Here is a 27,742-nt window from a genome sequence, read left to right on the forward strand (position 1 = left end):
TGGGCAGTGCCTCCGCTGCCCGCTTGCCAAGGGCTGTCCCTGCCTCCCACCCCGGCAGGGGCCGTGCGGGCCGTGGACATCCCACCGGGAGGCTCTTAGCGGGTGGCGGATCCTCGCACCGCACCGGCCGTGGTAAGGGCGGGGAGCTGCTTAATCTGCCGGAGACTCCGCTCGCCCTGCAGCCCACTTTGAGGAGAGGGTGGGTGCCCGGTGCCTCCTTCCCCCCGTTGCTGTTTTTTAGAGAAGGTGTCTCCCCTCCGTGTTGGTAGAAGCCGCTGAACTTTCTGTGCTGGTTTGACCCTGCTGGTGACTGGAGTTTGTGTGGAGACAATGTTGTTGCAGGTTTGACACATACTAAAACAAACCTCAAACAGCTTCGTGTTGTAAACATAGGTTTCCCTAAAGTACTTTATATGATGCCTTGGGGTTTTGCAGCTGAATTAGCTGAAGGGGGATGAGCTCAAACTAATCTGTGTTAAATTAGTGGCCCCTAGAACACTGGGGACGTTATGCTAATAGTCTCATAAGGATCCTGCTGCTGGTTTTGTCAATGACTTGAAGAAAGTTTGCAGCTAAAAACTGTTTAAGTGCACAAGCGACTCAGAGCGCTGAGTGGAAAATAAAGAGATGAGGATCTGGTACAGTGGTCTGGCTCGTTTGGCACTCTGCTTTTGGCAAGGCCACACATATATTACCAGAGAAAGCCAACTGTTGAGGAATAGTCAGAGAAACAAGGGAGGCAGGAGTGAGGTCTGTCCTAGAAAGCAGTAATTTTTGCCTGGGTTCATGAATAGGTTGAACACAGACAGCGGGGCTGGAGGCAGGCAGGAGAAGGTGGCCTCCTCCCACGGCATCTGTGGAGGAGGAGGGGGAGGGGGTGCCTGAGCTCAGTTCCCACACTGGTGCAAACACGTGAGCACTGCTACAGCCAGGTTTGGTGGCTGCTTGTGTTGTGAGGCTGATGCAAAGCTGGGCAGAGTTCAGAGATGATATATGATGGTGGGATTAAAGGTGAAAAAAAGCTGCCATGAGGTGATGAGAGCTGCTTCATGCAACGACAAGATTTGGTCAGTCTGTGTGTACTTGTGGGGACAGAAGTTGGTCTGTGGGAATTCAGTATGGCTGGTGGTGGTATAGAAGTGAGTGCATGGAAACCAAAGCATATATTTGTTAGCAACAGAGAATCAAGCATGGGAACAAACTTCTCAAAGTCAGTGCCGACTTTGTGTTTGCTGGCAACTTTTACAACAAGCCTCAATACTTTTTTTTTAATGAAAGCAATGTCAGGTATTGCAGCTCAGCTAACAGCTTGGGAAGTTTTGTGGTCTCTCTGCTTGGGAATTTGCAAGGTGACCATAATGTCTTTCAGGGTGTTTGCTGGAAGATGAGTAAGTAAAACTGAGATGAAGACTGGGAAATAAATTTTAAAGTTTTACTTGTTAATTTCTAGGAACATCTGGTTTCCAATTTCCTTTGCTGCACTTGCAGGAGTCTGTTTACACTGGCAGTGACAGTTATTTGATTTTTCTGAATGAGCCTGAACAGGGAAATTTCCTCAGATGTATCATTGCTGTTAGTTTTGTGGCAGTGTCCAGCCTTTTGTCTTGCTGACAGTGTCACTTAGCTGTCAGATTCGTCTGTAGCAAGCTAAAAGGAAAAAAAAAAGAAAAGAAAGAATCAAGGGATGCTTTAGGGTTAGATCTTACCACGATATGGAGGCTTTGGAGCATGCCGCTCTGCCAGCTTTTATTGTTATCTCGATCTGCCAAAATATGCACTGGCTTGCTTTTGTTTTTTGTTCAAAGTCTCCCTTGTCCCAGCTCTGGTGGGAGTGGAGGGGATAATGTGTGCAGCGATTTCCCCCTCCTGGTGGCCTCTCTTGCTGAGCTTTGCTCACCTGAAGGCAGGCACCAGACCTGGATGGCTCTTGTCCACCCCGTTTGTGAGGATTGCTCTGGGAGCTGGGCCTTCTCCTGCAAGAGACACTGCTTTAGTCTGTGCTCTTTGAGACAGAGCTATTTCTGCTCCTATTCTGTATCCTCAGCTTATCTTTAGAGCTGCTCTCATCTGGGGGAGAGAGTTGTTCTCAGTAATAAATTGGTAAGTGAAAAAAGTTAAAGAGACTAGAGAGAAAATGAGATTGTTTCTCAGGGGTGTGTGTGGTTGCGTTAGAAATGACTGAGCACTGTTTTACAAGAAAATCAAGCAGTATAATCTAACCCAGATTATTTTTATCAAGGAGAAAGGTGAACAGGAGGAAAAAAAAAAAAAAATCAGTGCTGCATACTTGCACATGGTGCACAACTTCCCAGGACAGGAATGTACCCCGAGGAATTAATAACTAGCAGGCAATTATGAAAGTTCATACCTTTCTCTTCCATCGTCTCTCGCCCACCCTTCAAGGTAGCTCCAGCCAGCCAGTTTTCTGCTTGTTGGCGTGTTTCTGGATTTCAATGTGGGCCCTTATCGTGAGACTCTCCTCTATCACTGCTTGCAGGAAAATGTCAACATTTGCAGAACTAGATCAGAGCCCTTTTTAGATAACGATTAATGGAGAAGACTACTCTTAAAAAAATTACTTTGCTCATAACAAATTAGCGTAACGGATTAATCCCTGTTCATAATCCCTGGCTCGCTTTCCAGGAGGATGCCTGTGTTGTTATGGAGCAGGGAGGAATTTTGCCTGAGCGCTCTGAGCGTGCTCCTCACTGATATAATTGCTTCCCTTCTGTTCCTTCCTAGCAGTCCTGTGGAGACTGTGCAGTTAGTTACTTGTGCTCTCGACAACCCGAAAGGATAGGATTTCCCTTAGGAGGGATCAGATGATTATCTTATAAATAGTAAATGCCTGTTCAGGCCTACTTTTGAGTGTGTGTTGTTTGGTTGCTGTCTTGCTCTCTGCCTTTGCAACAAGTACAACCGCATCTTGCACCTCAGGGCCCAGAACCAAATCCAAGGAAATTGGGCATAATTTCTGTCAGAGATGATTAATTTCTGTGAGGATGGAAACTGCCCTGGTGTGAGGTGCTTCAGCTTTGCAGCCAGAGCTTTAGGCGTTGTGATTGATTTGAAAGGCTCCGGTGGCAGCAATGCACTGTGCTGCTGTGTATGCTGGGGTGGTGCCTGGTTCCTTGCCTGCACAGGAAAATCAGCTCTTTTAACTGGGAACATGAACTAAAATGATGCTGAAACACATTTAGTGGTTGAATCCAGTTTGAGATGAGCCATTTTCCTGCCAGAGAGAATGTGCTGGTACCGGGGAGCTTTTCTCTCTATGCTTGACCTCTTGGAGTCCTTTTTTGGGCTGCACACACACATATCCCATACCTGCCACCTATTTCCCTCTGGTTTTGCTTCATTTATCTCCAGTCTTGGTTATTCTTACAGCTGCTGAGAGGGTTTGATGCATGTGGACGTTTAGGGTCTATTGAGACTCCTTCCGACACAGCTCCCCGACAGCTCACCCGCGGGGCTTGTGCTCAGCCTTGCTCACGCTGAGGTTTTGGCGTGGAGCCTCCGGTCACTCTGCTGTACCTGGGTTTGCGTCTGAGCTGGAGTTGCTCCTTACCCTTTTCTGGGGTGCTTTGCTAGGTATGGGGATCAAATTGCGGCAATAGTTTTGCATGGGATTTGTTTTGCGGCATCTCTCTGCAGACCCGAGTGATCTGTGTATGGTAGATTCAAAAGCAGCATCTTGTCTTTCCTGAGGGAGGTAGCATTAACAGGATATAGCAACAACAAAACTAAACAGATGGTTCCTGCTCTTAGCAGTCGTGACTTTGTTGTTACTTATTATTTTGACTCTGTTGCTCTTTCTCAGTCAAGAGATGCCCTCAAACTTCTTATTTAGGAGGGGGAAGCCTGCCCAGGGCCTATCCCGAGGGAGGAGAGTTACATGTCTGTATATTCTGTTTCAACACGTATCAAGTTACTGGCCTCAGAGGCTTCCTTTTACGTTGTGTGAGTTTGTAGGTGCCTTATTCCCTTCAGTCTCTGATTTAGAGCAATACCAATCTTCCTTCCCTTGTGGATCATTGCTTATCTTCTAGGTGGAGTGTTTGCTCAACAGCATGTTTGATACAGCTGATCTCATGCACTATAAACCCCGTGAAGGTCAGCTGTCCTGGACATGCACAATAGTTTTGCTTTTGCCAATATTTATTTTCCTGGGGGAAAGAAATATTGCACTGTCTCTCGCGAGGGTGTGGATCTGATCGCGCTGCGGAGGACAGGCAGGGCATTCACAGGAGGGATGGCAACGAGAACTGAGATTTTTACCTAAGCCTTGGTAATGGCGTTAGCTAGGAATAAAGTGGATGGAGCTGTTCTGATGTCAAAGTCCAGGCTATATGTTGGGCACCTTTGTCTGAGGCCTAGCAAGAAGCCAAATCTGGTGACTTTTGCTGAGGCTGCTAACGGCTGTCAGCTCCACCCCTCTTTGGAGGAGTCTGTCCTGGCAGCAGAGACATAGGTAGACACAGCTCACAACTTATCTGCTTGGGGGCAAAGTCTTGTATCTGAACTTAAGCCCACATTTGCGACAGGGTGTTCTCTAGAGTTCAGCTTTCTTCCATTCCATGGCTCAGACAGCACTGACTGGAAAGAAGAATTGTTGTTCCTCTTCCAACCTGACCAGTTCTTGTGGAACTGTGGAATTGTTCTCTCTGGCAGAATGTGCTTGGACATGGTACTGCTTGTGAGTGACAGCTTTATGGTAAGGACCCTCAAAGCATTTCTACTTTGCAGTCGGTTCAATTGCTTAGACTCTGCCAGTCTTTCTGTGATGGTCTCTGTTGAAACTGAGGACTGTTCCAAGCAAGGGGTGCAGTTTGCATTGTTCCTTCTGGAAGCTTCAGAGGGTTTTGTTGTTTTGTTTTATTCTAGAAACTTGTTGAAGTAGCCAGCTTCTCTGAGTGGATGAGTGCCTTGTGGCAATCGAGCATAAATCTATTCAGTCGCCTCCCTTATTTCAGCTGTACTGTCTGGATTAACAATAAAATTTTTATTTAATCTTTCAAAGTAGTCGGCGGAAGTGCACTTTATTGCTGGAGCATGACTGACACGTAGCACTGGGTACCACCAGTGCACAGCGTGACAGAGCCAGGTGGAATTTAATGGGAATGAGAGGAGCCATTGTCCTGTTTAGTATCGTGTTTGTGGGGCACCTACACACTGTTTTGAGAACATCTGACCGAGGCTACTTGGGGAGAGCATGGCTGGCTGCCAGCCCAGAGCTCAGGTTGGTGCCCGTGCTTCCTGCAGCACAGCTTGCCTGCTGCTACCACCTGGCAGCATCGTCACCCGACGGGTTCCTCGTGGCCCGGTGTGTTTGGGTGTAGGTTTAGGGGGACATAAGTACCCCTGGAGTTGTTCCTTCTCTCCCCAGTCAGTATCGTTTGGGCTTGTACTTCTGCTTTTTGGCCAGACTGCACAGCCCTGTTCAGGGCTGCAGCTGCCCCAGTGCCAAAGGCACTTCTGCCTTCCTTCCCTAATGGTAGACTGAACTTCCTAAAGGCTAAAATGCTCGATCCTTGCTGAGAACTTTGGAGCAAGCCCATGGCATCTGGGTAAAAACCAAAAAGCCTGTGCTGCCCTGAAGGTCAGACTTGGGTAAGTGGAAGTGAGTCTCTTCAGGCACAAGGCTTGGGGGAGCTGAAGTCAGATGTGAAATGGAGCAGTCTGGGGGGGCAGAAAGCTGTGTTTGGGTGGGGGAAGTACAGCAGTAATGTATTTGCTGAGGTTGGTGGGGAGGTGCACAGTGAAGTGGGATTTGGTGAGCTTCTCTGGAAGTGTCAGAGTAGGGTTTTTTTTTTAAGATGCTTTAGGTACCACTGAGGATGCTGTGTCTGCTGTATGTTACTAGTATGTTACTTAAATTTTCCCCTTGGTTGTGCTGAAGTACCCTTCATATTTTGGAGTCCTGCTGTCAACTTCCCCAGGGTAGGTCTGGGCCCTTATAAGCCCCTCATACCCTCTCCATTGCTCCTCCAGTGTGACGAGTAGGGTGACTCCAGGGTTTGTCACAGCCTGATACTTTTATGTCCTCTGTATGCGAGAGATTTCCTTTGATGCTATAGTTCAGTGCTGCTTTTTTTTTTTTTTTTTTAAGGCCCTTGTGACTTGGGGAACTGCTGCTGAGTTCTGGTGTGATGAATATCTGGCTGCCTCTGTTTGCCGTGCTGCTGGGCAGCCATTTCCCTACAGTCCCAATGGGTTAGACAGCCTAATGGCTGGGATCCCTGCAGTGGGATTAACTCTGTCTCCTCTTTCTGGGGTATCAGCTTTACTTCTGTGTATCTGAATCCTTTGTGCTTCTAGACAATGTGCCTGGTTCTTCTCTGTCCTCTGCAAACATGTCTCACCTGCACAAGACTGTTTATCACCTGCCTGCTATGGAGGGGAGATCTGCTTCTAGAAAGAGCCAGTGCTTAATGTTTCTCTGTCGGGGAGCTACTGGCTTGCATTTTTCATATCCACGCCCTTTACAAGCAGCTGATGAGAGACAACTACTCTAGGAAAAGCAAGCTCCCAGTGCCGTCTCTGTGCACCTTCTCTGGCAACCTGGTGATATCTGGAGGCCATGGGTATGTGTGCGAACCCAGCAAGTAGCTGTGGATATACAGAGAGGGAGTCTGGGAAAAAAAGAAATCTCATCTTGCTTGCAGCAAGGGAACTTCTCTGTCTGAACCTGGTTTCCACAAGGTGCCAGGGGCTCTCCGTGCTCCCTCCTTGTAGGAGCAAGGAATAACAGTGTGTCCAGGGAGGGGGACATAGCTGAGGTCAGCGGTGGCTCTTTTGTGGGAAATTTGTAGCCTAGCTGAGCTGACAGTCTGTTAACCAGGTGATCGTGAGTTTTGGTACTGATGCCAGCCCTAACACCGCTAGGCTCAGATTGGTAGTAGAGCTTGTGTGGTAAAGTGCCTTTGTAAAGTCATTTTATTTCTAGATTTAGGGAGTTTTATCATCCCTTGGGTAACCCAGTGCTGGGTATCCTTTCTATTCCTGGTCCATCTCCCACACTGCTACCCTGCTCAGGGCCTTGTTGTCTCTAACTCATGCAGATGAAAAGTATATTGAGCTCTGAATGTCTGTTATTGATGTACACTGGGCTTTCATGTGTGGATTTAGCTGCCTATGGGAAGAGAAAGTACCTTGATTTCAAAGGAGAAGTGCTTATTTAAGCTGTGAAGTCCCTATTTTCCAGGGGGAGTTGAACCTGCAGCGCATCATCCTAGTGGCAATTGTAACTAAAGGGCACATAACAGCAAGAATACACAATCTTTTCATTAGAAGTCTTGTGGTGAGGGAAGGGGCCATGGTGGGAGACTCCCAGCTACTGTACAGAAATCCCCAGGGGGATCTTAAGAGGTCTCAGACTTTCCCTGTAGCTTTGCCAGATTGCACCATCTTTAGGGCACTGTCAAATGCTCCTCTGCCTGGAGTGGAAACAGTACCTTAATCAAAGTTGTTGTTGGAGCAGCTTTGTTCTGATCCTTCTGCTCATGTTGGCCTGACAGCTGTGACAGCTTCATTTATGTGTCTCAGCCTGGCAGTTGTGATCCTTCAAGTGGGCGTCTGCAGTGCCTGGTGAGAATACCGAGTGGGAGCTTCGGGGAGGCAGCGGCTTTCAGAGGTGACCTGGGCAAATTTAATCTTTGCCTGAACCATTAAGCGATGATGTTGACAGTGTTCCTGTATAATGTCATGATACTGTGGGTTATCGGGGTGCCAAATTAGAAGAGCAGATGCTTTTTCTTTGTAGTGCAGCGAGTTGGTAGCGTGAAGATCTGTGTTGCAGAGGAGCTTCTCTGCTTGCTTAAGGTGAGGATGAGACTTGGTGCAGGAAGTGATAATTAATGGAGTTGCCTCAGGCTGACATTTGATGGACTTAGGAGCTGGGCCTGCAGGGAAGCCTCTGCAGTACTTTAGGTCAAATAAATGATCAGAAGAAATGAATGAATGGGCATGCTTTTGTCTGAAGAATTGGTAATGTCCTTTCTTGTGCCTGCGGCTGACTCACACCACTGACCATTCCTGTTAGAAGAGCTGGTAGCTTCTAGCACCCACAGTACTGTGCTCATTATAGGGCAGCCTGGAGACATATTGCAGGCAGCTGCTGGAGGGAAAGCCACGTTACCGGCAGGCAGCCAGCTCGAACTGGATGCAGATCCACAGGAGGAGTGGATGCCAGGGCTGGTATGTGCCAGCAAGCGACTCATACCCCTCCCTCCTGTCCTTTGCACTTCCTTGGACTGGCATGAGATCACTTCTTACCTGCTCTATTGTTTGCTCTTTTCCCCTTATGTAATTTGAAAAGTTAATAATATATTCAGTCTGCTAGCACTGCTCTCTGGGGAGTGTCGTCCCTCCTGACATGCCAGCAGGCAGAAGGATACCTTTCTGCTGCTTGCTCTCAGCGTTTCCATCAGAAAGAGGGGAGCCAAGCACCTTTGGATGCTGGATAAGATGATCCTAGACAGAGCCTGTTTTGTTTGGCAGGGAGAGTAAACGGAGGTTATTTTTTAATATAAAACTGTTGAATGCAGAGGTTCTATGCAGACTTCTAACCGCCTCATTAGGAAACAGTGTGCAGAGCTTTCATTTCCATTGCTAAATGAGGCAAAAGAGGAAGCAAAAGTATTTTCGTTCTGTAAAGTGGCCTAACAGTTTTGTTTTATAATAAAACACAGGCTTGAGGAGAAGTGAAACCCCATCCCTCCCTCCCTCCCTCCCTTTGTCTGTCTTCTACTGCATCTTTCCTTCTTCAATAGGTGTTTCTACTAGAAGAATTTCCAGAAGAATGAGCTAAACTGTTCTGCCTGTGGGTTTGCCTTTTATTGAAATATGAGAGGAAGTTACTTAGACTTCTCAGAAAAGGTTCAATAGGTCTTGTAGCAGAGGAAGTCACATTTTCAGCATGTTTTACTAATGACGAAGCAGTGGAAATCAAAGCTCGAATGAGCAGCTGGTTCATCTGTTGGCTTTCCCTGGGGAGCAGAGCACCCAGAGCCGGGATCCCACCACACTTGTGCTGCGGGTAACCGTGCTGCCCCTTCTGCTTCCTCCCACCCCCAAAAACCGCAGAGCAAAGGGTTGTTACTGGAGTGATACTGGATGAAAGCGGGATACCTCCTCGAGTGCTGTGACTCCAACCTCTTTCAGAGGCAGGTTTCCACTCTGCCTGTTCCTGTGCCTGCCGGCACCCGGAGCTGTTGTGCTGCGGCCCCAGATGCTGGCTGGTGTTGCAAAGTGTGTGCTGAAATGAATACACAGTGGTGGGGAAAGTCTGGCTTCAGCTGAAATTGCCGACAGAAGTGCCGCTGGTTCAGCCATGGGGTTTCATCTGTGCGTGTCACCGATGCGCTGACAGGAGGAAGGTGACTATCTCATATTTGAACAAAGATGATAAAAATCCCCTTGCCTCCTGAGATTTGTCTTTGTGTTTAGCTATAGTAAGTCTAATGCATTTCATTTTTGTCCTAAACCTTTTACAGGCAGGAATTTGATCCTTAATGACTTTTAATACAATCACTAAAAGTAGGAAATTCTAGGCTCTGTTTCTAGCACTAAAAAAAATCTGTGTGAATTGCAGTAGATGAATATAAATCCTCAGGCTCCTTTCAGTACTGACCTTGTCAGGTGGCACCTTCATACCCTGTCCTGGTGGAAGCTGGTAACGGAGGACAATGCTTGTGAATTTGGGCAGCTCTTGCTGCTGGATAAGCAGGGGACTTGCTATATATATCAAATCGCCTTCTCTTTCCTTTTATTGATTGGCTGGGGATTTCCCTTTCTAAGAGTGCCTTTTGAGAGGATGTCATGGACAGCACTCTTTTTAGAAACAGTTAAGGTCATGGTAGAGAGCAGAGATGGTAGCAGTTAAGGTCACCTGAACTTGCTGTCCTCCCCACATCTTTTGAGGTGAGTTTATTAATGAAAGCAGATCAGTGTGCAAGGCAGTCCCTTCACATGATTTTTCACTGCTAAATTGCAAAACATTTTTGAAGGCTCCAGATACCTAGAAGTTAAAGACCAGAGGCTCCAGTTTAATCTTTTTCAACCAGAGATTTTGGGGGTTGGGATGGGAAAGGAGAATTGTTAAAGGCCAGGTTAAGTATTTGCTTGGTATTGGGAGGGAGCTGTGTGATACCGTACCCAGAAAAAGCCTCATGAGGTGAAGGTTTCTGAGTTCATTGCTGTACATGCCTGGTAGGGAAGAGCAGTGGTGACAACATGAAGCCACGGGAGTGCTCCTCTCTGCAGTGGCATGGGGAAGGAGCACATCCAGGCTGTCATCATAACGTACCATCCAGAAAGGCTGCCTGCAAACCCATAATTTCCACAGGAGCTGCCAGGTATGCCCATTGGATGACTGTGCTCAGCAAAAAGCGACAAATTTCAAGCTGAATGTATAATTGAAAGTGAGCTCTTAACTTATTAGTAAAAACTCAAGGGTTTTCCTCTCCTCATGTGGTCATCTGTCTTCCTGTAGCTTGGTGGTAGAAACCCTGAGCAGGTGTTTATCATTGTGTTCCTGGCTACGTTTCGAGGGGTTGGGTGTTGCTGTCACTGCTGAAGTCCCTGGTACAGGATCTTCCACTTGTAGGTGCATCTGGTTGTGTGGAGGCTGCTGAGAAGACTGGGCTTGGTTTGAGTGAGTCAAGAAATCTCGATATGTTGTTGTTCTCTCAGACCTACTTTAGTTTCTGTTGTAGCTTCTCATGTACATGTTTATGTGGGTAACTAAAAAAAAATTCATTTTTCTTTCTATAGAGGAAAATTACCCTTGGAGGAAACAGGCTCTCCTAGAAATTTTGTATGCGAATGGTGGTTCATGGGTTCTGGCCTGGGCTCAGCCTCTGGTCAGCAGCACGTGCACAGCAAGCTTGGGGGTTTCAGTGCTGAGGAGACACAGCTGGAGCTGGAAGCGTGGCCATCTCAGGGCTGTCAAACTCCGTAGTGTTGCAGGACTGTTATAGGGCATGTGATCACCTGGAATAATGGAAATATTTTTTTTTTTCAGACTCTGTTTCTCTTGAATCCCAGGGGGGATCCAGATGCTTATAGACAGGTACCAGTTTAGTCTAGCACCAGTTTGGATGCCAGAGGCATCCTGCCTGGCCTGCCAAGCTGCCTTTACCAAGGGGTACAGTTTCCTTGTCAGTCCTGCTGGCTGCAGGCAGATGCCTTGGAAACCTGAGAACTGCTGAAATAATACCGGATGAGTGTGTTTACACACCTGTATAAGAGAGTAATAGAATTTACATTTGTAATAGCAACTGGGCTGAAGTTGTGTTGCTGCTGTTTAGCTGAAGTTATTTTAAGTCCCCAGATGGTGAGTCCAAGCGTATTGCAGCTGGGTGCTCTGAAGAGCCGTAAACTTGGCTGGGGGAGAGTTGGTATGAGGTGGAGACAGGGAGTGGCATGCTTCAGGACTTTTATCTTTTGATTTCTGAGCCTTCTGGTGTGTTTGGATCGCATATTTCAGGCTTTTTCTCTACAGTCACAAAGACTACCTTTCAAAGAAAACTGTGGCTGTCAGACTCCACAAGTTGATGGGAATTAAAAGGTGAATTCTCTTGATGCATAAGAAGAAATGAGTGTTTGCACAGAGACCAGTTTAAACAGTGCTTCTGCCTGGAGACTTGGGATGTGACCTCAGTAGCTCAGGCACCATTTCCTTGAAGTTGTTGCTGTTTCCTTCCTGAGATTTAGTTAAAATCTGAGTGCGGCACGGTGTGGAGGGAGGTAACAGGGCTGCCAGGAGTAGAATGAGAGGGAGCCCCATGCCTGTGCGTGTCTCTGGGGCTACAGGCATAGAACTGGGAGAAGGCAGGAGCCTGGATTGCAGCTGGGATGGGTCCATCTGCACTGCTTTGGGTAGGGACCAGGCAATTGTTTGTACTTGAATAAAGGCTTAATTGTGACTCAAAATGTCCCAACTGCTTTTTTTAAAGAAAAGCAAACAAAACTGGAGAACAACTGTTTGGGCTGGAGTTACAGGGGTCTTTGGAAATGTTTGCCAAAGCTGTGCTTCCTGTTTCTGTTAGTCCAGTGGTTATGAAGTTCAGCTTAGAGCCTTGGCTTCAAATCCCTTCTCTGCCGGTTTGGGATAGAAGGCCTGGAAGGTGGGGATGGCACGAGGGTGGTGGGGACTCTTTAGGTCCATGGTTCTTCCATATGCCTTTGAAATGAATGAGGGGTCTGTCTCACTCTCTGCTGGTGTCTCAGCTTCTCGCTAGCTGAGATGGGAAATGAATCAGCGCAGCGATGGCAGTGTGTGTGGCGTCGGCAGAGCCTTTGCCAGTTCCTGTTCTCTGCCAGTTTGTTAGGAAGATGGAGGAGGCAGAGGCTGACCTGGCAGGGGAGCGTCCCTGGTGTGTTGCTGCCACCTGGTGCCACCGGCTGCCCCCAGCCCTGGGCCGCTTCGCCTGCAAAGCGAAGTATTCCACTGCCACAGCCTTGATAAGAGAAAGGAGATGATGCTGAGTAAGGCATGCTAATGGTCCTGTTCTGCAGCATGTGGGGCTTCCTTTGAAGTTACTGTTTTCCCCTTGAAACTCTGATTTCACTGCTATTAATGTAAAGAGTGGAGTCAGCTGGCAGGCAGGCATGCTGCTGAAATTAATTAAGCTTAAAATCATTGCAGTGATGGATTGTGGAGCTCATTAGGGGTCTGCCAAAGCGCTGGGCTCTGTTCTCTTCCCTTGTAATCCTTCACACCTTGATAACATCTGGGTGGCACAGCTGGACCCTTCTTGCTGTAGGTAGACTCCAGCTCAGAGGACATCAGTCTGTCTGTATGTGGTGTAAACTCTTTACTGGCTCCTCTTTGTTGTATCCATCTCTCCTGACACCTGGCTGAGCGAGACGTGGCAGGGCAACCTTAGCAGAGGAAAGGATGGGATGGACAGAGTGGTCCTGTGGCTTGCATGCACTGTGAAGATCTCCTTCTCCCCTTTTTCTTCACTTTTCCACAAAACAAGTTGTCATTTGACCACTTCAGTATTGGTCCCAGGCTTAGCGATTCCCTGGGATTAGAGCGCAGAGATGAGTAAGGGCTCTTCTGTGCTTATCTCTGTCCCAGCCTATTGAGTTAGGCATTTTTCAAATTCTGGTGGTATTTTCCTCCACCTAGTCTTGTTTGCCCATTTCCTCCTCCATCTCTCTCCACATCCTTCCTACCATGGCTGCAGCTTTCGATGTTTCTTCCACCCTCAGCAGTCCTCCGCCGTTCACCAACAAAAACCCCAGAACTGTCTGTGCCCCGGTGCTGTTCCCACCCCGGGACTGCCCAGCCTAGCTCCAGCAGAATCCCCTGTGGCCACCAGTGTCTGCCCTAGGGGTCTGCATTGCTCTTCCCAAGCTCTGATCTCCAGCCCGTATCTCCTGTGTATTCTCACTTCTGGCAGCATTCCAGAGTCAGGCCTGCCTGTGGCATTGGGGGCTCAAGGCTCTTGTTGGATGTGCTCTGGTCTTTGCTAAACAAGAGCTTTTTGCTTTTTTGTCAGGCATTAAGCCTGTGGCTGCTCCGGACATACCTCTTGACTTCTCCAGTCTTCTTTCCTCTTCCTTTTTAATGTAGAGGACCTTGTTTTTTTCAGAGGGGAAAAAAGGCAAAATACCGTGTCAACATGCCCTCCTGCGTCTCCACATTTCTCTTGGCACTCTTTTCTCTGCACCAAACACAACTTCTCATCGGATCTGTCCTCTTGCTTCTGAAATAGTGCTGTCTATTCCTCTCCTATATTGCACCATTCCTGTTCCCCCTCATTCTCAGTTTCTCACCTGCCTCTGAATCTTTCCCCATGCTGTGTAGTTTCTCCCTTATTAAAGGCAAAGCTCACCTCTGCTCCTGCTCACCTCCTGTGGCTGATTTTTTTTCCCCACTTTCCTGGTAAGTCCCTCATACATAGCCCATTTGGACTGAAGTCCCTCTTCTCCTCAACCTGCCTTACCTGCTATACTGGAACTGCTGCTGCAAAAAAACTCGAGCTTGGCAAAATCTCCAAATTATTCTTACCCCCTTCACCATTCAGGATGTTTGACTCCATGATAGTTGTGCTTCTGAAATCCCTTCCCTGAGCTTGCTCTGCCCATTTGCTCACTCACTCTGCTTCTCCTTCAGCACTTCCTTCGGGATTTGTTCTCCCAGCACGGCTCTGGTTTCTGTCCTCCTGTTGCTCTGCACTCTGTAATCTTATCCATGCACACACATTCAACTACCCTCTTTTGCAGCTGGCACATGCATATACTGTTTCTCTCGTCCTCGATGCCTGGCTGTCTGTCAGGCAGGACTGGATAATCTGTCCCCATGTTACCTATGTGTTACACCGTGTTACCATGACAGATAACAGCGCTGGCTTGGAGGGTGGGCCCTGACATCTTCACTGTACAGCTGTATAAACCTGGTCTGAGAGTGTGCATGAGGACTAGCAAAGCACTAGCCAAATCTGGGTATGTTTTTGAGGGTCAAAAGTTGAATTTCTCCTGTAGGATGGTGCTGTGTACTCAGGAGCATTTCTGGCTACAGCAGCTTTCCCTGGTCTCCGCAGAGCAGCGAAGAGCTGCTTTACGTGTCCTGGTCTGATCTCTTGGGTAAAATCCCATGTTTGAAACCTGGATGTTCCTGCTTTGAATGCAGGAAGAAGCCTAATCAGTCTTCAAAAAGGCCTTGATAGTTTTTAATAAGAAAAACATTTTCAGGGCATTTTAATCATGAACTGACTCTTAAGATTGGACAGCCAGGAAGGGTTTGCAAGCTGTGACCCTCTCCCAGCTGCCATGGTGGCTGTGGGTAAGCCGGAGTGGTTCAGCTCTCGGGCAGTACCTGGTTCATTGCTGTGGGCTGAGCGAGGTGATGTCCGTGTCTTGCTTCTTGTTGAGACCGTCCCCTGGTACTCAGAACAGGTAATGCATGTGCAGAGCTGCAGTGCCATGGGAAGTGCCTCCTGCCCTGGGAGAACATCTCCTCCCCTCCCCACATCTTGCAGGTGGGTTAATTTTGAATGTGAGATTCTGTCTGTAATTCCGAGTCACTGATCTCCTCCGGAAGAGCAGCTGGAGGTGGGGTGTGCTGAGGGTGTCGAAGGCAGCTCTGCTTACTCAGAAGCCTGTGGGGTTTCACATATTCAGACCTAGACAAAAAGTATTATCTGATTCCTATTAAATACTCAAAGCAGTAAAAAGGACAGCTTTTTTCATAAGCTTGATGGAATTTATGCAATTCTGAGATTTCATCTCCCAGTAATTGGAGTTATATCCTTGTCAGCAGAGTTGCTCAGAGCTGACTGTACTTTGCATAAATACTTAAACATATTGAACAAGTCTTCTATTTTATTTTCTCTTTAAGCTGCATACATGAGCTTGTTTTGTTTTGGATCACTAGATGGGTTTTGTCTTTCTGCTTCAAACTTGTTGTCTTAGCTCGGGCCAGCTGGAGGCAGTTGCAGCCGTGGCCCTAGCAGCGCTGGGGACAGAAATGCCATCAGTTTGCCACCTCTCCTGTTTACGACTTTTGTATATATTATTTCAGTACACTTTTTGCTTACTCCTTGTTGAGCAGCTCACGCAGAGGTGACTGCGGTGTTCTCTAAGGCACGTGACCTGCTGTTTTCCAACAGCCCTTCATCTTGTGGGTAATTCTGGATTTCTGAATTCATACCTTGCCTCTGGTTATACCCACATGCAGTTAAATTATGATCACTTAGCCTTGCAGAGTAACCTGAATACTTTGGCACCTTGTTGTCATCATCATCTGATACTACTGTGACATTCCTAAGCTCTGGTAGCCCAATCTTTTTAATAGTTACTCATCAGTAAAATTTTGTCGTTGTCGAAGACCAGCTGGTAGCGGCCTTCATTAGAAACAGCCTTGGACCTGTAATTTTGCTTAAAATAACAAAGACCATCCCATACAATCTGCTTTGCATGTAACTATGTGGTCTGACAATTAATTATATTTTTAGCCTCTAATTAGTTGAGAAGCTTGAGATGGCTGTTCTGTTTCATTTGGGATCAAAATAAGGCTAATAGGGTTCCTGACTGTTTCTTCTAACATCTCCTGTTTAATATTGGGACTTGTTTTTCCCCATTAAGTACATCAGGACTAACTCTACCATTTTAGCTGAAATTAAAACGAAATCTCTGCCTGGGGCAGGCACTGAGTGCAGAGAGTTTCGCTCCAACTGCAAACAATTGGTGAAGCTTTATAAGCAATTAAAAACGAGTCTCCTAGCGGGGAGCGTGGAGCTGCCAGAGGGGCCACCCACCTCGCCCGGAGTGCGCACCGAGAAGTGTCGCAGCAGCGCTAACGAGGCTGGAAACTGCAGTCGGCGCTTGCTGCATTTCCCATCTTTCTAAAGCCCCGTGTGTGAATCTGAAGTACCCAGATGCGCCCCGACAGGCATCCTTGCTCCCTCCCAAAGGACCTCTGCTCCTCGCACTGTGCCTACGGCTGGTGATCGTGGGGAGCGGCTGTGCTGTGCCTTATTATTCAGTGTTTCCTAAGCCTGGCTCGCTGTCGTTAATGGAGCTGTGCTGAAGGCAGCTTTTCACAAGCTTTTCTGTGAGGCTTCTGTAAATACAGATTGGTGAAGCAGCAGTATGCTTTCATGGCACCTCCGTGAGATGTGGAGAAGCAGAGTAAACGTTTCTCCTGATTTTTGACAGCCTAATTGTTTGCTTGGAGAGTTGGGTTTTCCAGCGCACGTCGTTTCTATCGCACCTTGACTTGGCTTGAAGCTGAGAGGCAACCTGGGTGTTTGAGTCCAGAGCTGTAGTTCAGAAAATGGAGAATAGTCACTGGTTGTCTGTGAAATGTCTGGCTCGGGTGGTGGCTGAGTGTCCTGGAGGAGGACGGGTCCAGGTCTGCAGACAGAGCTTGGTCCTTCTGTCCAGGCTCCTTTCTCACAGCTCCCTCGTCTCTTTTAGCATCTGCAGCAAACAAGGGCAGAGGTTTCAAGGCAGCTGCTGCTCCAGTCCCCACTGCTCTGTTTCGTGCTGGGAGAGGCAAAGATCCCTGGAGGAAATAACGCAGTTGCATAACAAAGTATACAATAACACGCGTGAGTCACATGGGCAAGAGGGCTATGGGGAGAGCAAAGTAAGATTTTTTTTTTTTTTTTTTTGAGTGTTCTCAACTCAGACACTTCCTCCTTATCTGAGGGTTTGGCTCGGAGATTAATAGTTCCAGGGTAGGATACGGGGTATAAAAATGCCCAACTGAAGTGAGTTATTTTCTCTGTTTCCCCCAACCCAGATGTCAGGCAGCATCCCCCTGCCGGCCTCGTCAGCCAGACTGGCACTGCTGGCGTTGTCCTGCGCCTGCCTCGGGCCAGGCAGCGGGGAGGGCAGCAGGCACCCGGCTCTGCCACCCACAGCCATGGGCCCGCAATCCCTGCACTCTGGGACTGCAGGGCAGCACAACAGCATAAGACTCTGGGCCGTGGTTTCCATCCATGCATGAAAGGGCATTGTTCTCTTATCTTCTCTCCAATTTAATCCTTTTTGTTTTGTCTTTCTCTGTCTCCGGTCCCCTCGGTCCCCTCTTCGTTTAATTTGGCAGTGTCAGCCTCTGCCTTGGCTGGACATAGCATGTGGCCAGCTCCAGCCTGTCCCCTGTGACTAAGGAAGCTTCTGACCTGGATTTTGGGGGAATCCAACCTCCTCCATGTGAAACAGCTCCCTGACCAGCTGCAAAACCACACGTGTGACGTTCATGGGAGAAGTGGTAGGTGCTAGCCCAGAGAGGTGTCGGGCAGTGGTGCTGGGTGTGTTGGGCAGCTGCTATTCCCCCTCCTGAGGGCTGGAAACCGCTTGGCTGGAAGCCACAGCAGCAGAGCTGGCAGCCAGTCGAACACGGCAGCCTTTGGAAGGAGGAGGACCACCACAGCCACTCCTGAAACGGGAGCTGCATAAGTACATGAACGAAGTTGCCTTGCAGATGGGTGTACTGGGCCAGGTGTAATTCAGGTAGTGCTGGCGGTCCAAAGCTTTTCTTGGTGGTACAAGTAGTCCTTGGGTTTTTGTGGTATCTCCTGGCTTCCTTCAACCCATAAATCCTCAGGAGCCTCTTCAGCTTCGTCAGTGCTCCGGGCAGGAGGAGGAAGCCCTCAGGGCGGAGGAGCGGCAGCATTCCTGCCGGCTGAGCTAATGCGGCTGCCTGAACTGCCTTCCTCTTGGGCAACTGGCTTCAAGAGTACCTTGGGGGATGGGAGCGAGGAGGAACATCCTCAAACATGACGTAACCAAAGAGATGCAGTTTGTAGCAATAACCGACTTCCAAAAGAAGAAAGGGAGACACTGAAGTAGCCATTAGCAATGATTTAATAAATTGGTACAAAGCATACTGCAGGAAAAGCACTCGTGTGTCATTCGATGTTATCAATTCAGATATCTTCAGACTAGTGAACAAGCATACTTAACATTTTACTTCCCTTGGTATAATTGTGCTTTTCACCTAATTTGTAAGTCACCAATTGGCAGCAACTCTTCCTGATGGCATGGTAAGCTGCTACTGGATTTTTGTCTCCATGTGAAGTCTGATATGTGTGGTCATTTTGCTAAACAGTGGGAAAAAGGCTTTTATAGTTGAAAAGAGACAGTCTAGATCTGGGTTTGAAGGGACATATTGCAGTATTCAGATTTTTCAGTTTTTCTAAAAAAGTTGATCCCACTGTGTGTTTTTTCCTTATCTTCCTGAAACTTGGTGATCTGCTTTTAAATGTAAGGTAATACATTGCACAAGTTTTGAATCCTTCCTGAACTCCCATTCCTTTCTCCTGCCCTTTCTTGTTGAGTGCATGGCAGGACATGAGAAATTAACTGAAAGTACAAGGGTAATTAGTCCTACCTGACAGCACTGCTGGAGCAGGCTGGGAGCTCCCTCCTGCATTGCGCAGCAGCGCTGAGGAACTTGCGTGCAGCTTGTTCACCATGAAGATTGCATTTCAGAAATGACTCCTCAGTGCTGGCGTTCAGCTTGGCCTTCTGATGTGTGGGTGTCAAACCTCACTTAATTCAGGGCTGGGAAAGAAATCCTCGAGGGGAAGGAAGGCCTTGAGCAGGTATTCAGAAACTCCTCTGTAGCTGACCTGATTCCTCAGTGGCAGAAGGAGTAATTCTCAGCTGGGGTATGTTGTGCAAGATGTTTAGACAGTCTCCAATTCTACATTTGTTGACATTTGTATTTCATCTAGGGAGGAAAAAGGTTAAAATAAGTGGTGGCAAAACTTACCAAAGACCTTGAGCGTTCCTGGAGTTTTGGCATGCTACAGGCTGCTGGTGACTGACAGAAATCAGAGATTTGGTTGATGAGCTCTAAGCCATCTTCAGGCTACACTTAAATACTGAACATCCCCACTTAAAACACTGTTATTTTTAGAAACCATTGGGACAAGTGTGCAGATTTCTGTGCTACTTGTGTGCACAGTGAAGGGGCTGTGCAGCCAGGTGAGTGGCACCGGGAATGAGAGTGTGCAGTGCAGCTACAGGCTGTCAACCCATTTTTGATGGCAGTGTTTAACTGTCTGTCATTCAGTCCCCTTTGTGAGGCTGGAAGAGCAGAACAGAGGGCAGAATTTTGATCGTTGAGGATCAAATGTTCCCATGTCAGAGAGATCTGAAAACCTTGAGGAAGAGTCTCCTTCCTCTATGAAAATCCCAGGATCGCCTGTGGGATCATCCAGTGCTCTTGTAAAGATCTTCTCAGAGCAGGACCTTGCTCAAGTCTTGCTTGGCTTTTCCCCTCCTGTGAAACACCTCCTGTGAGTGGCCTCCTGCTAGTGGGGGGAAAGCTGGCAGAAGGGGCAGCTGGCTTTTGTGTGCTGTCCTCCTAGGCAGGACAAAATTTGATTGTAGGGGTGATTTCCTCCCAAGACCACAGTGATCTTTGCCAAACACTTGAGTTTCATATGAAGAAGGATCTTTCCCAGGTCCTTGAACCATAATGACCAAGTCTTTCTTCCTTCAGCTCCCTCCTGTGCTCCCCTGAGATGTGGGGTTTTTGTACCTCTGGGGTATTGGCTGGTGTGTGCTGATGGGCAACAAGTCCTGTGTGCTGTGTGTGGTGGCTGACTGAAAGGATTTGGTGTCTCCCCTGTGATGCTGGATCTGATTTCCAGCAGCTCCTGAAAAGGGCACTAAATAGAGGCTAGCAGTAGACAGGTACAGGGTGCTAGCCTCTTGTACTCTTTGGTTTTTGTGTTGTTTTTTTTTTTTTTTTTTCCCCTCTGTGTTCATACTGCAGTATGATTACTGTTGATCTAAACTTCTGCTCCGGTTTGTCTCCTATTTGCTGCAGGTGAGACTAGTGGAAGAACAAGAAGAGACTGAGCTGTGATTGAACAAGGAGATTTTTGGACTGGTGTCTGAGGATGGTGAGTATAGATTCTAGTCTGCCTCTGTCCTCTGTGGATGGTTTTGTTCTTTCTTTCTGTGTCCAGATCTTGTACTGCTGGTAAATGTATGAGAATAAATACAGGAATGGGAAGGAGCAATGCTATAGCAGTGTGTATTGTATATGATAATATAGAGAGCTTTTATTACTGTGGTCAAGATGCTGTTGGTAGGATAATTTTACCCCTAAACTTGTTGCTGGAATACACTGGAAAAAAAGTAAATAAGACTGGAATCCCCTTTGCCCTCCATGGACTACTGACATAGTCATCCAGATTTGTGCCTTATTGGTTTATTTTTACTTATAAACTTAATGCTGGGGCTTGTCATGTTCCTCTGTTGCCTCACAATGAAGATTTAACACCATGTTAATAACATGTTCTGGTGCCACCAAAGTAGCAGAAATTTTACATTAATTAGTCACAGAAAAATACGGTATAAGAGAATCTGAAAAGACTGAAACACAGCCAAAACAACAGATAAAATCGCTGATAAAATTGGATAAAGTGCTGTTAATGCCTCCAGCAACAAATAACCTAAAATACATGCGATCTGATGAGAGGAAGAAAGCTGGAGACCGGGAATGTTTAAAGATATGCTGAAAGTGTCGTTAGGGGGGTAGTTTGAATAGGGGTTTGAAGGCGACATGGTGATCTGCATATTGGGCTGTGGGTGGGCCGGGAGCCTGAGCGTTGCTGCAGTAACAGGGTATTATCAGTTTCATGCTCGCTGCTGCCAGAAGCGTATCATTATGTTGGGAGAAGTGCAGAGGAGAATGGCAGAAACAGTCAAAGGGCTGGAAATTCAAATTGAGGACATGAAAATTTGGGTTAAAAGTGGTAAAAAAAAAATAAATAAATCTGGCAGACTGCTTGAGGAAATAGTGATGTCTCCTATGAGATTGTCCCCCATGTGATCTGTTAACAACTGGAATAGAAAAGGAAATGTGCTCTCTGCATTAATTGAAGTGTCAGCTCTAGTAGTGATGAAGTGTCAGCTCTAGTAGTGATGCATGCAACATTTTTGGGGTAGTCCCTATCCTCGTGCTCCCTGGTTTTGCCTCAAGATCTCCTGTGCTTTCTGTTGGAAGAGCTTCTTGCTATGCTTCAGTTTGAGGAGCTTGCTCTGGAGTGGAGAGATTAAATTATGCCCTTGTAAGCTGGTAAAGTGTCATACACTTCAAATTGGAGTTATCCTGGTGTCATACTGGAAGTGTAAAAATGCAACAACTTCTCTGTATGGGATTGAGGGGAGAGTGATGCAGATGTATCCAGATATGAATGGGGAAAAAGAAGTGAATAAACATAAGGAAAATCCATAAAAGTTCCCTCCAGATAATGTGGAAAAGGTCAGGCTGGGTCCATCAAAGGCCTGGCTAGTCAGATACCCCAGTGCTGGGGGGTCGCTGGTGAATGTTGCAGGGAGAGCCTGGGGGAGCAGCTCTCTGGTGTGTGCCTTCACCTGTTAGGATATGCACCTTAGTGACTGGGTAATCCAGAAACAATTTATTGATGTTTTATGAACCCTTGGTAGATTTGTCTTCCATGAATTTATCTAGCTGCTTTTCAAAACCAAGTAAAGATACACAGTCACGACACGTTGCAGCAAAGAACTGAGTTGTGCGGGTTAGACCTTCTTGCTCTGTTTTTGAACCTGCACCATGTTTCAGTTGATGGTCCTCAGTTCTTGTATTGGGAGTAAGAGTGAAATGTGGTGCTGCCTGCGAGTGTCCCTGTGCCCTTTGGGATTTTGTAGATCCGTCACATTCTCCTTTAGACATCTGAAGAGCTCTAGTCTTACATTCTTCTCTGTAGAGAAGCCATCTTTAATCCTTGTCACACCACTCTGGACCTGTATTCTTTCTGGAGTGTGTAGGGTGGAACTTTGGACTTACTAAAGCATGGAAGATTTTGCTTTTCACTGTTCTCCTTTCCTGTGTCTTGACAGATACTTATTCTGACCTTGCCCTGGCCTGCCCTTAGTTGTAGATGGTTTGGTTTCTTCTTAGACAAGAGAGTCTCCTGCTCTTTATGAATACCTGAAGATGAATTTGCAGTTTCAAAGGACCTTCTGAAAAGAATTTATGGGGTTTTCATATTCTATTAAAATGTTCCTTTGATTTTTTTTTAAAAAAAAGATTTTTTCCTTTTGTGAAGAAAAACAAAAAAACCCCAAACAAACAAACAAAAACCCCAACCAACACAAAACCACACCCCCTCACCCACTGGTTTGGGAAGAGAGTAGGCTTTTTGTCTCCCATGGCAAGGGAGAGAAAGCAACTTAAAATTGCAAGCTGTAGAAATAAGCACTTACCTCCATCTACTTAGCTGAGCTTCTGTCAGCAGTTGGAGGTAGACAGCTGATGTAAACTCTTGACAACCTCCTTTGAGTCCCTGTGACCTGTCTGGAGGGTTGTGAGTTCTGGGTTAAACACAGGTCTGCTGGGAGGTCAGAGGCTGGTTGCTGGTGATTAGGGGATGCTCTGCAGCGTTGTCTGCTAACCCGTGGGCACATGGGGCTGGCCTCCTTTAGTTGGCTGCTGGGGGGTTGGCTGGAAACTGTTCCCTTGCAGGCATGCTGAGTGCTTAATTACTCATGATCCCTGCAGTCAGAGGGCACAGCACCAAAGGGCATGCCCAAAAGCTACCTTACTCAGCAGCACCCCAAATGTGGATCACCAGCTGCTCTCCCATTTCTGCTGCTACGAATGCTTGATATAGCGTTGGTTAAGAGCTTTGTTTGCTTTGTAAGACTCCTCTGGTTTCTTCCCCAAAGACTAACTGCTGATGAAAATGACCTTGCAGACAGCACTAGTGGTGGCTTAATCCTTAACTCTGGCTAATGGAAGTCCTAACCAGCACTCAATACCTTAATACATTACTTAAAACTAACCTGGCGGGTAAGTTAATGCAAGCTGCTGTGCTGCTTTGCCGGCAGCTCAGGGCTCACCTCTTACCACATACAACACAACTCCATGGCAGCATTCCTTCTTCTTACTGATGGGGATATTGAGACTGAAGACAGACGTCTAGATTTCCATGATGGTTCATACCCTTTGGAGGGGACTGTGACTGTTAGGCTAGGTGGCGTTTTGCAAGTTAACCATCCCTTGTCCCCTCTTGCTCGCGTGTGGAGTTGGTAGCTCTTGACTTCTGTTCTTTTGTTCTTCTCAAAGGCTTCTTGCTTCATATTTCTGTTAAGTGCTCACCACTGGGCAGCTTTCTGAAGAAATTATTAACTGTAGTATTAGATCTATAACCTCTTCTGTCATTCTGTAAAGATGAAAAAATGGCACTCACCAGCCCAGTCCTCATTTACAGGCTATAAAATGGTAGTTTCTCTTCACACAAGTTAAGAGGTTTATTTCTGGGAGGCCACCTCAGTGGCTCAGCAACCTTTCAGTTCACCCAAGGACCTCCTTTGGCTTTGAGGAAATGAACTACTTTTGAGAGGGACCTGAAGCAAAGATGCCCTTTATACAACAAAAGTAAAGGAGGCAGAACAAGAAGTCCCTTTGGCCTCAGCTAGTCAGCTCTCTGCATCAGCTTATGTAGATCCCCTGCCTAGGCAGTGAGAGAAATAGAAATAGGTGTCTGAGTGCAGTTCAGCTCACCTGATGTAGGTATCCTCTAAGCAGAAAGAGGATAGATTTTAGATTCTAACTTCTAGAATGAGATAAATGATACATGTCTCTCCCTTCCCTTCCTTACCTGTAAAAAGATCTAGATAACCAGTTCCTACCTTGATCTTCATCGAAAATACTCAGACCTGGACAGATATAAACTAGAATACCCTGATAACACCTCTGCTGCTGGGAGCATCTCAGCCCACAGCAGCTGGCAAAGGCTCCGTGACTGCTGGAGCTGCAGTCTGTCAGGCAGAGCTGTCCTAGCTCCTGGAGATTTGCTTCTGATGTCCTGGAAGTACTTTCCCAGGACAATCACCACCTCCTGCCAATTTTTCTATCCTTTTTATCCATCTGGAGGCATATTAGGGCAGGCTGTGCAAGGCATGTGCTACCAGGGACAGGGATGTGCATTCAGATCTCTGCCATCCATGGCTGTAGCCTCTTTCTTTCCCTCCCCACCATCTGCGGGGTGATGCACTGTGCTGTGGTGATGAAAGGCTCCACCCTTAATACGTAAAAGGGATGGAAGTGGTGCCCTCTGCCTAATGAAAGAGTATTTACAGTAAATTTATTTGTTGTGCTAAAAAGAAATGGAGGATAAAGGTATGTCAGACTTGAAGGGTATACCTGTACTCAGAAGTCTGAGTTCAGTGTGCTGGTGGTGGCACATCCTTGCATCAGGCAGGACCAGTTTTCTTCTTAACCCTTTGGCTGTTTACTTCCACCTTTCTGCAAGTGATAGACTCTGCCAGCACCTATATTTCACAAGCGATGTGGGATCCTCCAGTACCTCTTCGTGTCATTCAAGCTCCTTGAGACACTTGCAGATCTGTGCTTGGGTGGATTATCACTTCTGAAGAGGAGAGATCGAGCTGCAAACTCATGAAGAGGAATCAGAGGTGACCCCACAGGGTGGGTGGTAGCTCCTCTTTGAACCACCCTTTCCCTGTCTTGCAGAAAGCTGGGCTAGCTGCTGACAAAAAGGTGCAGTTCAGGGTGTTGGCTGGCCCCGGGCCTTGAGAGAGGTTTCAGCATCTTGGTGACTGTCCCCCACTCCCAGTACAGATTCCCTGGGTATGTGGGACCAGATGGTAGCTCACCCCCGTTCTGCGGGCTGGCCTCCTGGTGCATGCAGACATGTCTCCACAGGGAATACCATCTCCCTCCGAGGCTGCAGAATAGCCCCTTGAGTGCCAGTCCTGTTTTTGCCAAGCACTGCGCTATCTCAGAGCCTCCAAATCCCTTTTGGAACCTTAAAGAGAGGTTGCAAGCTGTTTACCTGCAGCGTGCACTCACAGACGGGGGGTGGGAGGAGCAGCACAGGAGAGAGCCATTTGCAGCATGAACAGTGCGCAGTGCTAGTGGGAAGAAAAAGGGTTAATTATTGCCAACTGGTCTTAAGAACATGCTGCCCATGTTATATTCAGTTCCTGTCTTCCTCTGAGTACATGAAACCTTTAGGGTTGTTGTGGTTGAGAGAAAATGAAGGAGGTTTCTTTCTCTGCCCGCATGAATTCACATATGCATGACACTTGGAGGAGATCAGTTACATGAAAATAACCTTGTCTTCCTTGTTCAGTCTGGTGGTGGTTAGTGATAACAGAGAAAATACTAGCTGTTCAGCTGGGGAGGCTTCTGAGGTGGCATTTAGGAAATCCCTCTAGCTGACAGCTGAAGGAGTCTGGAGTGCTCTGCGTTCCTGCGCCAGGCCACCCGGGCTGCCGGCACCGACGGTCGCACTGCCGCCCCTCCTGTCCTTGTCTGGCTGGGTGGAAATGAGTGCAGGTATTTTATGAACTGCTGGAGGAAGAGGTGATAGCAGTGGAGTTTGGATCTCTTTCCTTCTGAGACTGTGGGCCTCTGAGATGCTGCTGAGCTTCAGGGTAAGGTCTGCTTCAGCTCTGCACCAGGCTCAGCCCTTGGGCAGAAGCTCCTAAGCCATGTGTGAGTCTTTATCTAATGCTAAAAGTGCAAAAAATATTTCGATGAAAGCAGGAGAAGATCTATTTGTGAATATTCAGGTCACCTTAGGTTAGAAATTCAAAGTAATGATCTGATGAGTGACCTTTTAACTCTGTGCAGCTGCAGCTTAGGGTTACAAAGGTCCTTCTGCAACTCAAGCTGGAAACAGTCCAGGCCCTAAACCAAGTGCTGGTCTTAAAAATCTTGCTCTGGGTCGGAGCTGACCTCCGATGCATGTTTCTGTATGTTACAAATACTAGTCATGTGTTGTATGCACTTAATATGTTAAATAGTAATGCATGCTTTGACTCTACCTAAGAGAATTCTGTGCTTCAGCTGTTATTGACAGACATGCTTTGTTGCTTTTCTCCTGATACGTGTCAGAAAAAAATTGGTTTTACAGTTTTTGTAGCTACACTTTTCTTTGCAGTATAAAAGGTTCCTTCCACTTTTTGCTGCTCTGATTTCTCAGCAGACCTCTGGCACTCACCTCAGAGAAGAACCTGTGGGGAGTAGGGCAGCTCTCCCACCACGCTTAATTTTGCCCACACAAATCCATAAGCTCGTCCATAGCCCTCTGTTCTCACTGTGTTGACTCTCTGTGTAATGCAAATGTGCTTCTGTTTGTGGGTGCCAGCTGGAGTCTGGTACCCTCGAGGCTGGGCAGTGCCTGACTTTTGCCCACCATGCACCAAGTAGATGGTGGAGCGGGATGGAGCCGAGGTGGTAATGGGATTTCATGGCCTATCTTCAGGCGTGGCTGCATTTTCTTCTAGGGCTTTTCTCCTGAATTGTGAAGCCTGTGTGACCATGGCTTGTGGACTAGTCTGTGTCTTTCCTCAGCAAGGGAGTTCACTGAACAGCTTTTTGGTTGGGCTTTGTTGCCCTGTAGTGACGATGGGCAGCAGGTCTGGGTGTTGCACAGCTGTCCCTTGGTCAAGACAGCTCAGAATAATCTAACTCTTAAGGATTTTGCAGAGAAATGCCCAAATCTTTTATCTGACTTGAGAAAAGCCTTTTGCAATGCTGTTGATATTACTAGGTAGAGCTGTCTGTGAAATGGAGTTGGTGTTGCCCAGGAGGCTGCTGTCCTCTGGCTTCTGGGATGGGCTGTGACCCGGGGGGCTTGCTGTTTGCTTGTGGACTTGACAGGCATCAGGTAGTGAAAGTCAGCTCCTGGGGGGCTGGGTGTTCAACCCACAGCGTTTCCTGCACCCAGGGTATTTCCCTCTTGTCTGCTAAACCAGAGCTGGTGAAACTTTCCGCAGGAGTTAACGGCCCAAGCGGTCAGCGAGGGCAGCGGTGGCCGCGGGGCCAAGCTTCAGCACATGGGTGCTGGTGGGAGCCAGAGACATCCAGCTTCCCCCTGCCCGCACGGGAGTTCATGCAAGGGGGGCTTAAGGGCTGGGGGGAGTATTATTAGGCAGCGAGGAAGCAGCAGCAGGGGCAGCCCCTTTTGTCCTCTCCGCCCTGGCCGGGCCGGTGGGAGGGTGCAGTAAAGGTTTGCAGTCAGAGGCTCCCGGTTGAGCATCCGCAAGCATCGTCCGGGGTGCGGGTTGCAGGGTGCGGGGCTTCCCCGCCGCTGTTGTTCCCGGCGCTCCCGCACACGCCGCCGGCGCGGCCCGGGGCAGGTGCGGGCGGGAGTTGTGCCGCAGGCCCGGGCTCCATCGCCCGGCCACTCCGCTTGGCCGCTCGGCGAGGCAGGGGATGAGGGAGGGGATGCGCCGGCCCGTCGCCAAGGTGCCAGCCCTGCGC

The 27,742-nt window shown here is 47.7% G+C and overlaps 2 protein-coding genes and 1 long non-coding RNA gene across 4 annotated transcripts in view; 1 reads left to right on the forward strand and 2 right to left on the reverse strand.

Annotated features, from left to right (window-relative positions):
• Positions 1 to 854, reverse strand: part of LOC113487354 (caspase-1-like) — a 4,771-nt gene extending 3,917 nt beyond the window's left edge. The window contains exon 1 of the mRNA XM_026861874.1: positions 779 to 854. Within this exon, the coding sequence (XP_026717675.1) occupies positions 779 to 854 (76 nt within the window). The remainder of the gene's footprint in view (positions 1 to 778) is intronic.
• Positions 855 to 1,045: 191 nt separating this feature from the next.
• Positions 1,046 to 27,742, forward strand: part of MTMR4 (myotubularin related protein 4) — a 55,798-nt gene continuing 29,101 nt past the window's right edge. Inside the window, exons 1-2 of one of the 2 annotated variants that reach the window (XM_026861536.1) lie at positions 1,046 to 1,067; positions 20,303 to 20,378. In XM_026861536.1, the coding sequence (XP_026717337.1) occupies positions 20,376 to 20,378 (3 nt within the window). In that variant the 5' untranslated portion in view covers positions 1,046 to 1,067; positions 20,303 to 20,375. Of the gene's footprint in view, positions 1,068 to 5,093; positions 5,105 to 20,302; positions 20,379 to 27,742 lie in introns of those variants that run through there. The other variant, XM_026861535.1, reaches the window with a different exon arrangement.
• On the reverse strand, positions 1,376 to 3,002 carry LOC113487123. Its single transcript, XR_003399731.1, has 3 exons — positions 2,369 to 3,002; positions 1,898 to 1,973; positions 1,376 to 1,647 (listed from the first exon to the last, which is right to left on the reverse strand). It is a non-coding gene; the product is annotated as an uncharacterized LOC113487123 (long non-coding RNA).

The sequence above is a fragment of the Athene cunicularia genome (genome assembly GCF_003259725.1).
Source record: "Athene cunicularia isolate RWA chromosome 19 unlocalized genomic scaffold, athCun1 chr19_part1, whole genome shotgun sequence".
NCBI lineage: Eukaryota > Metazoa > Chordata > Aves > Strigiformes > Strigidae > Athene > Athene cunicularia.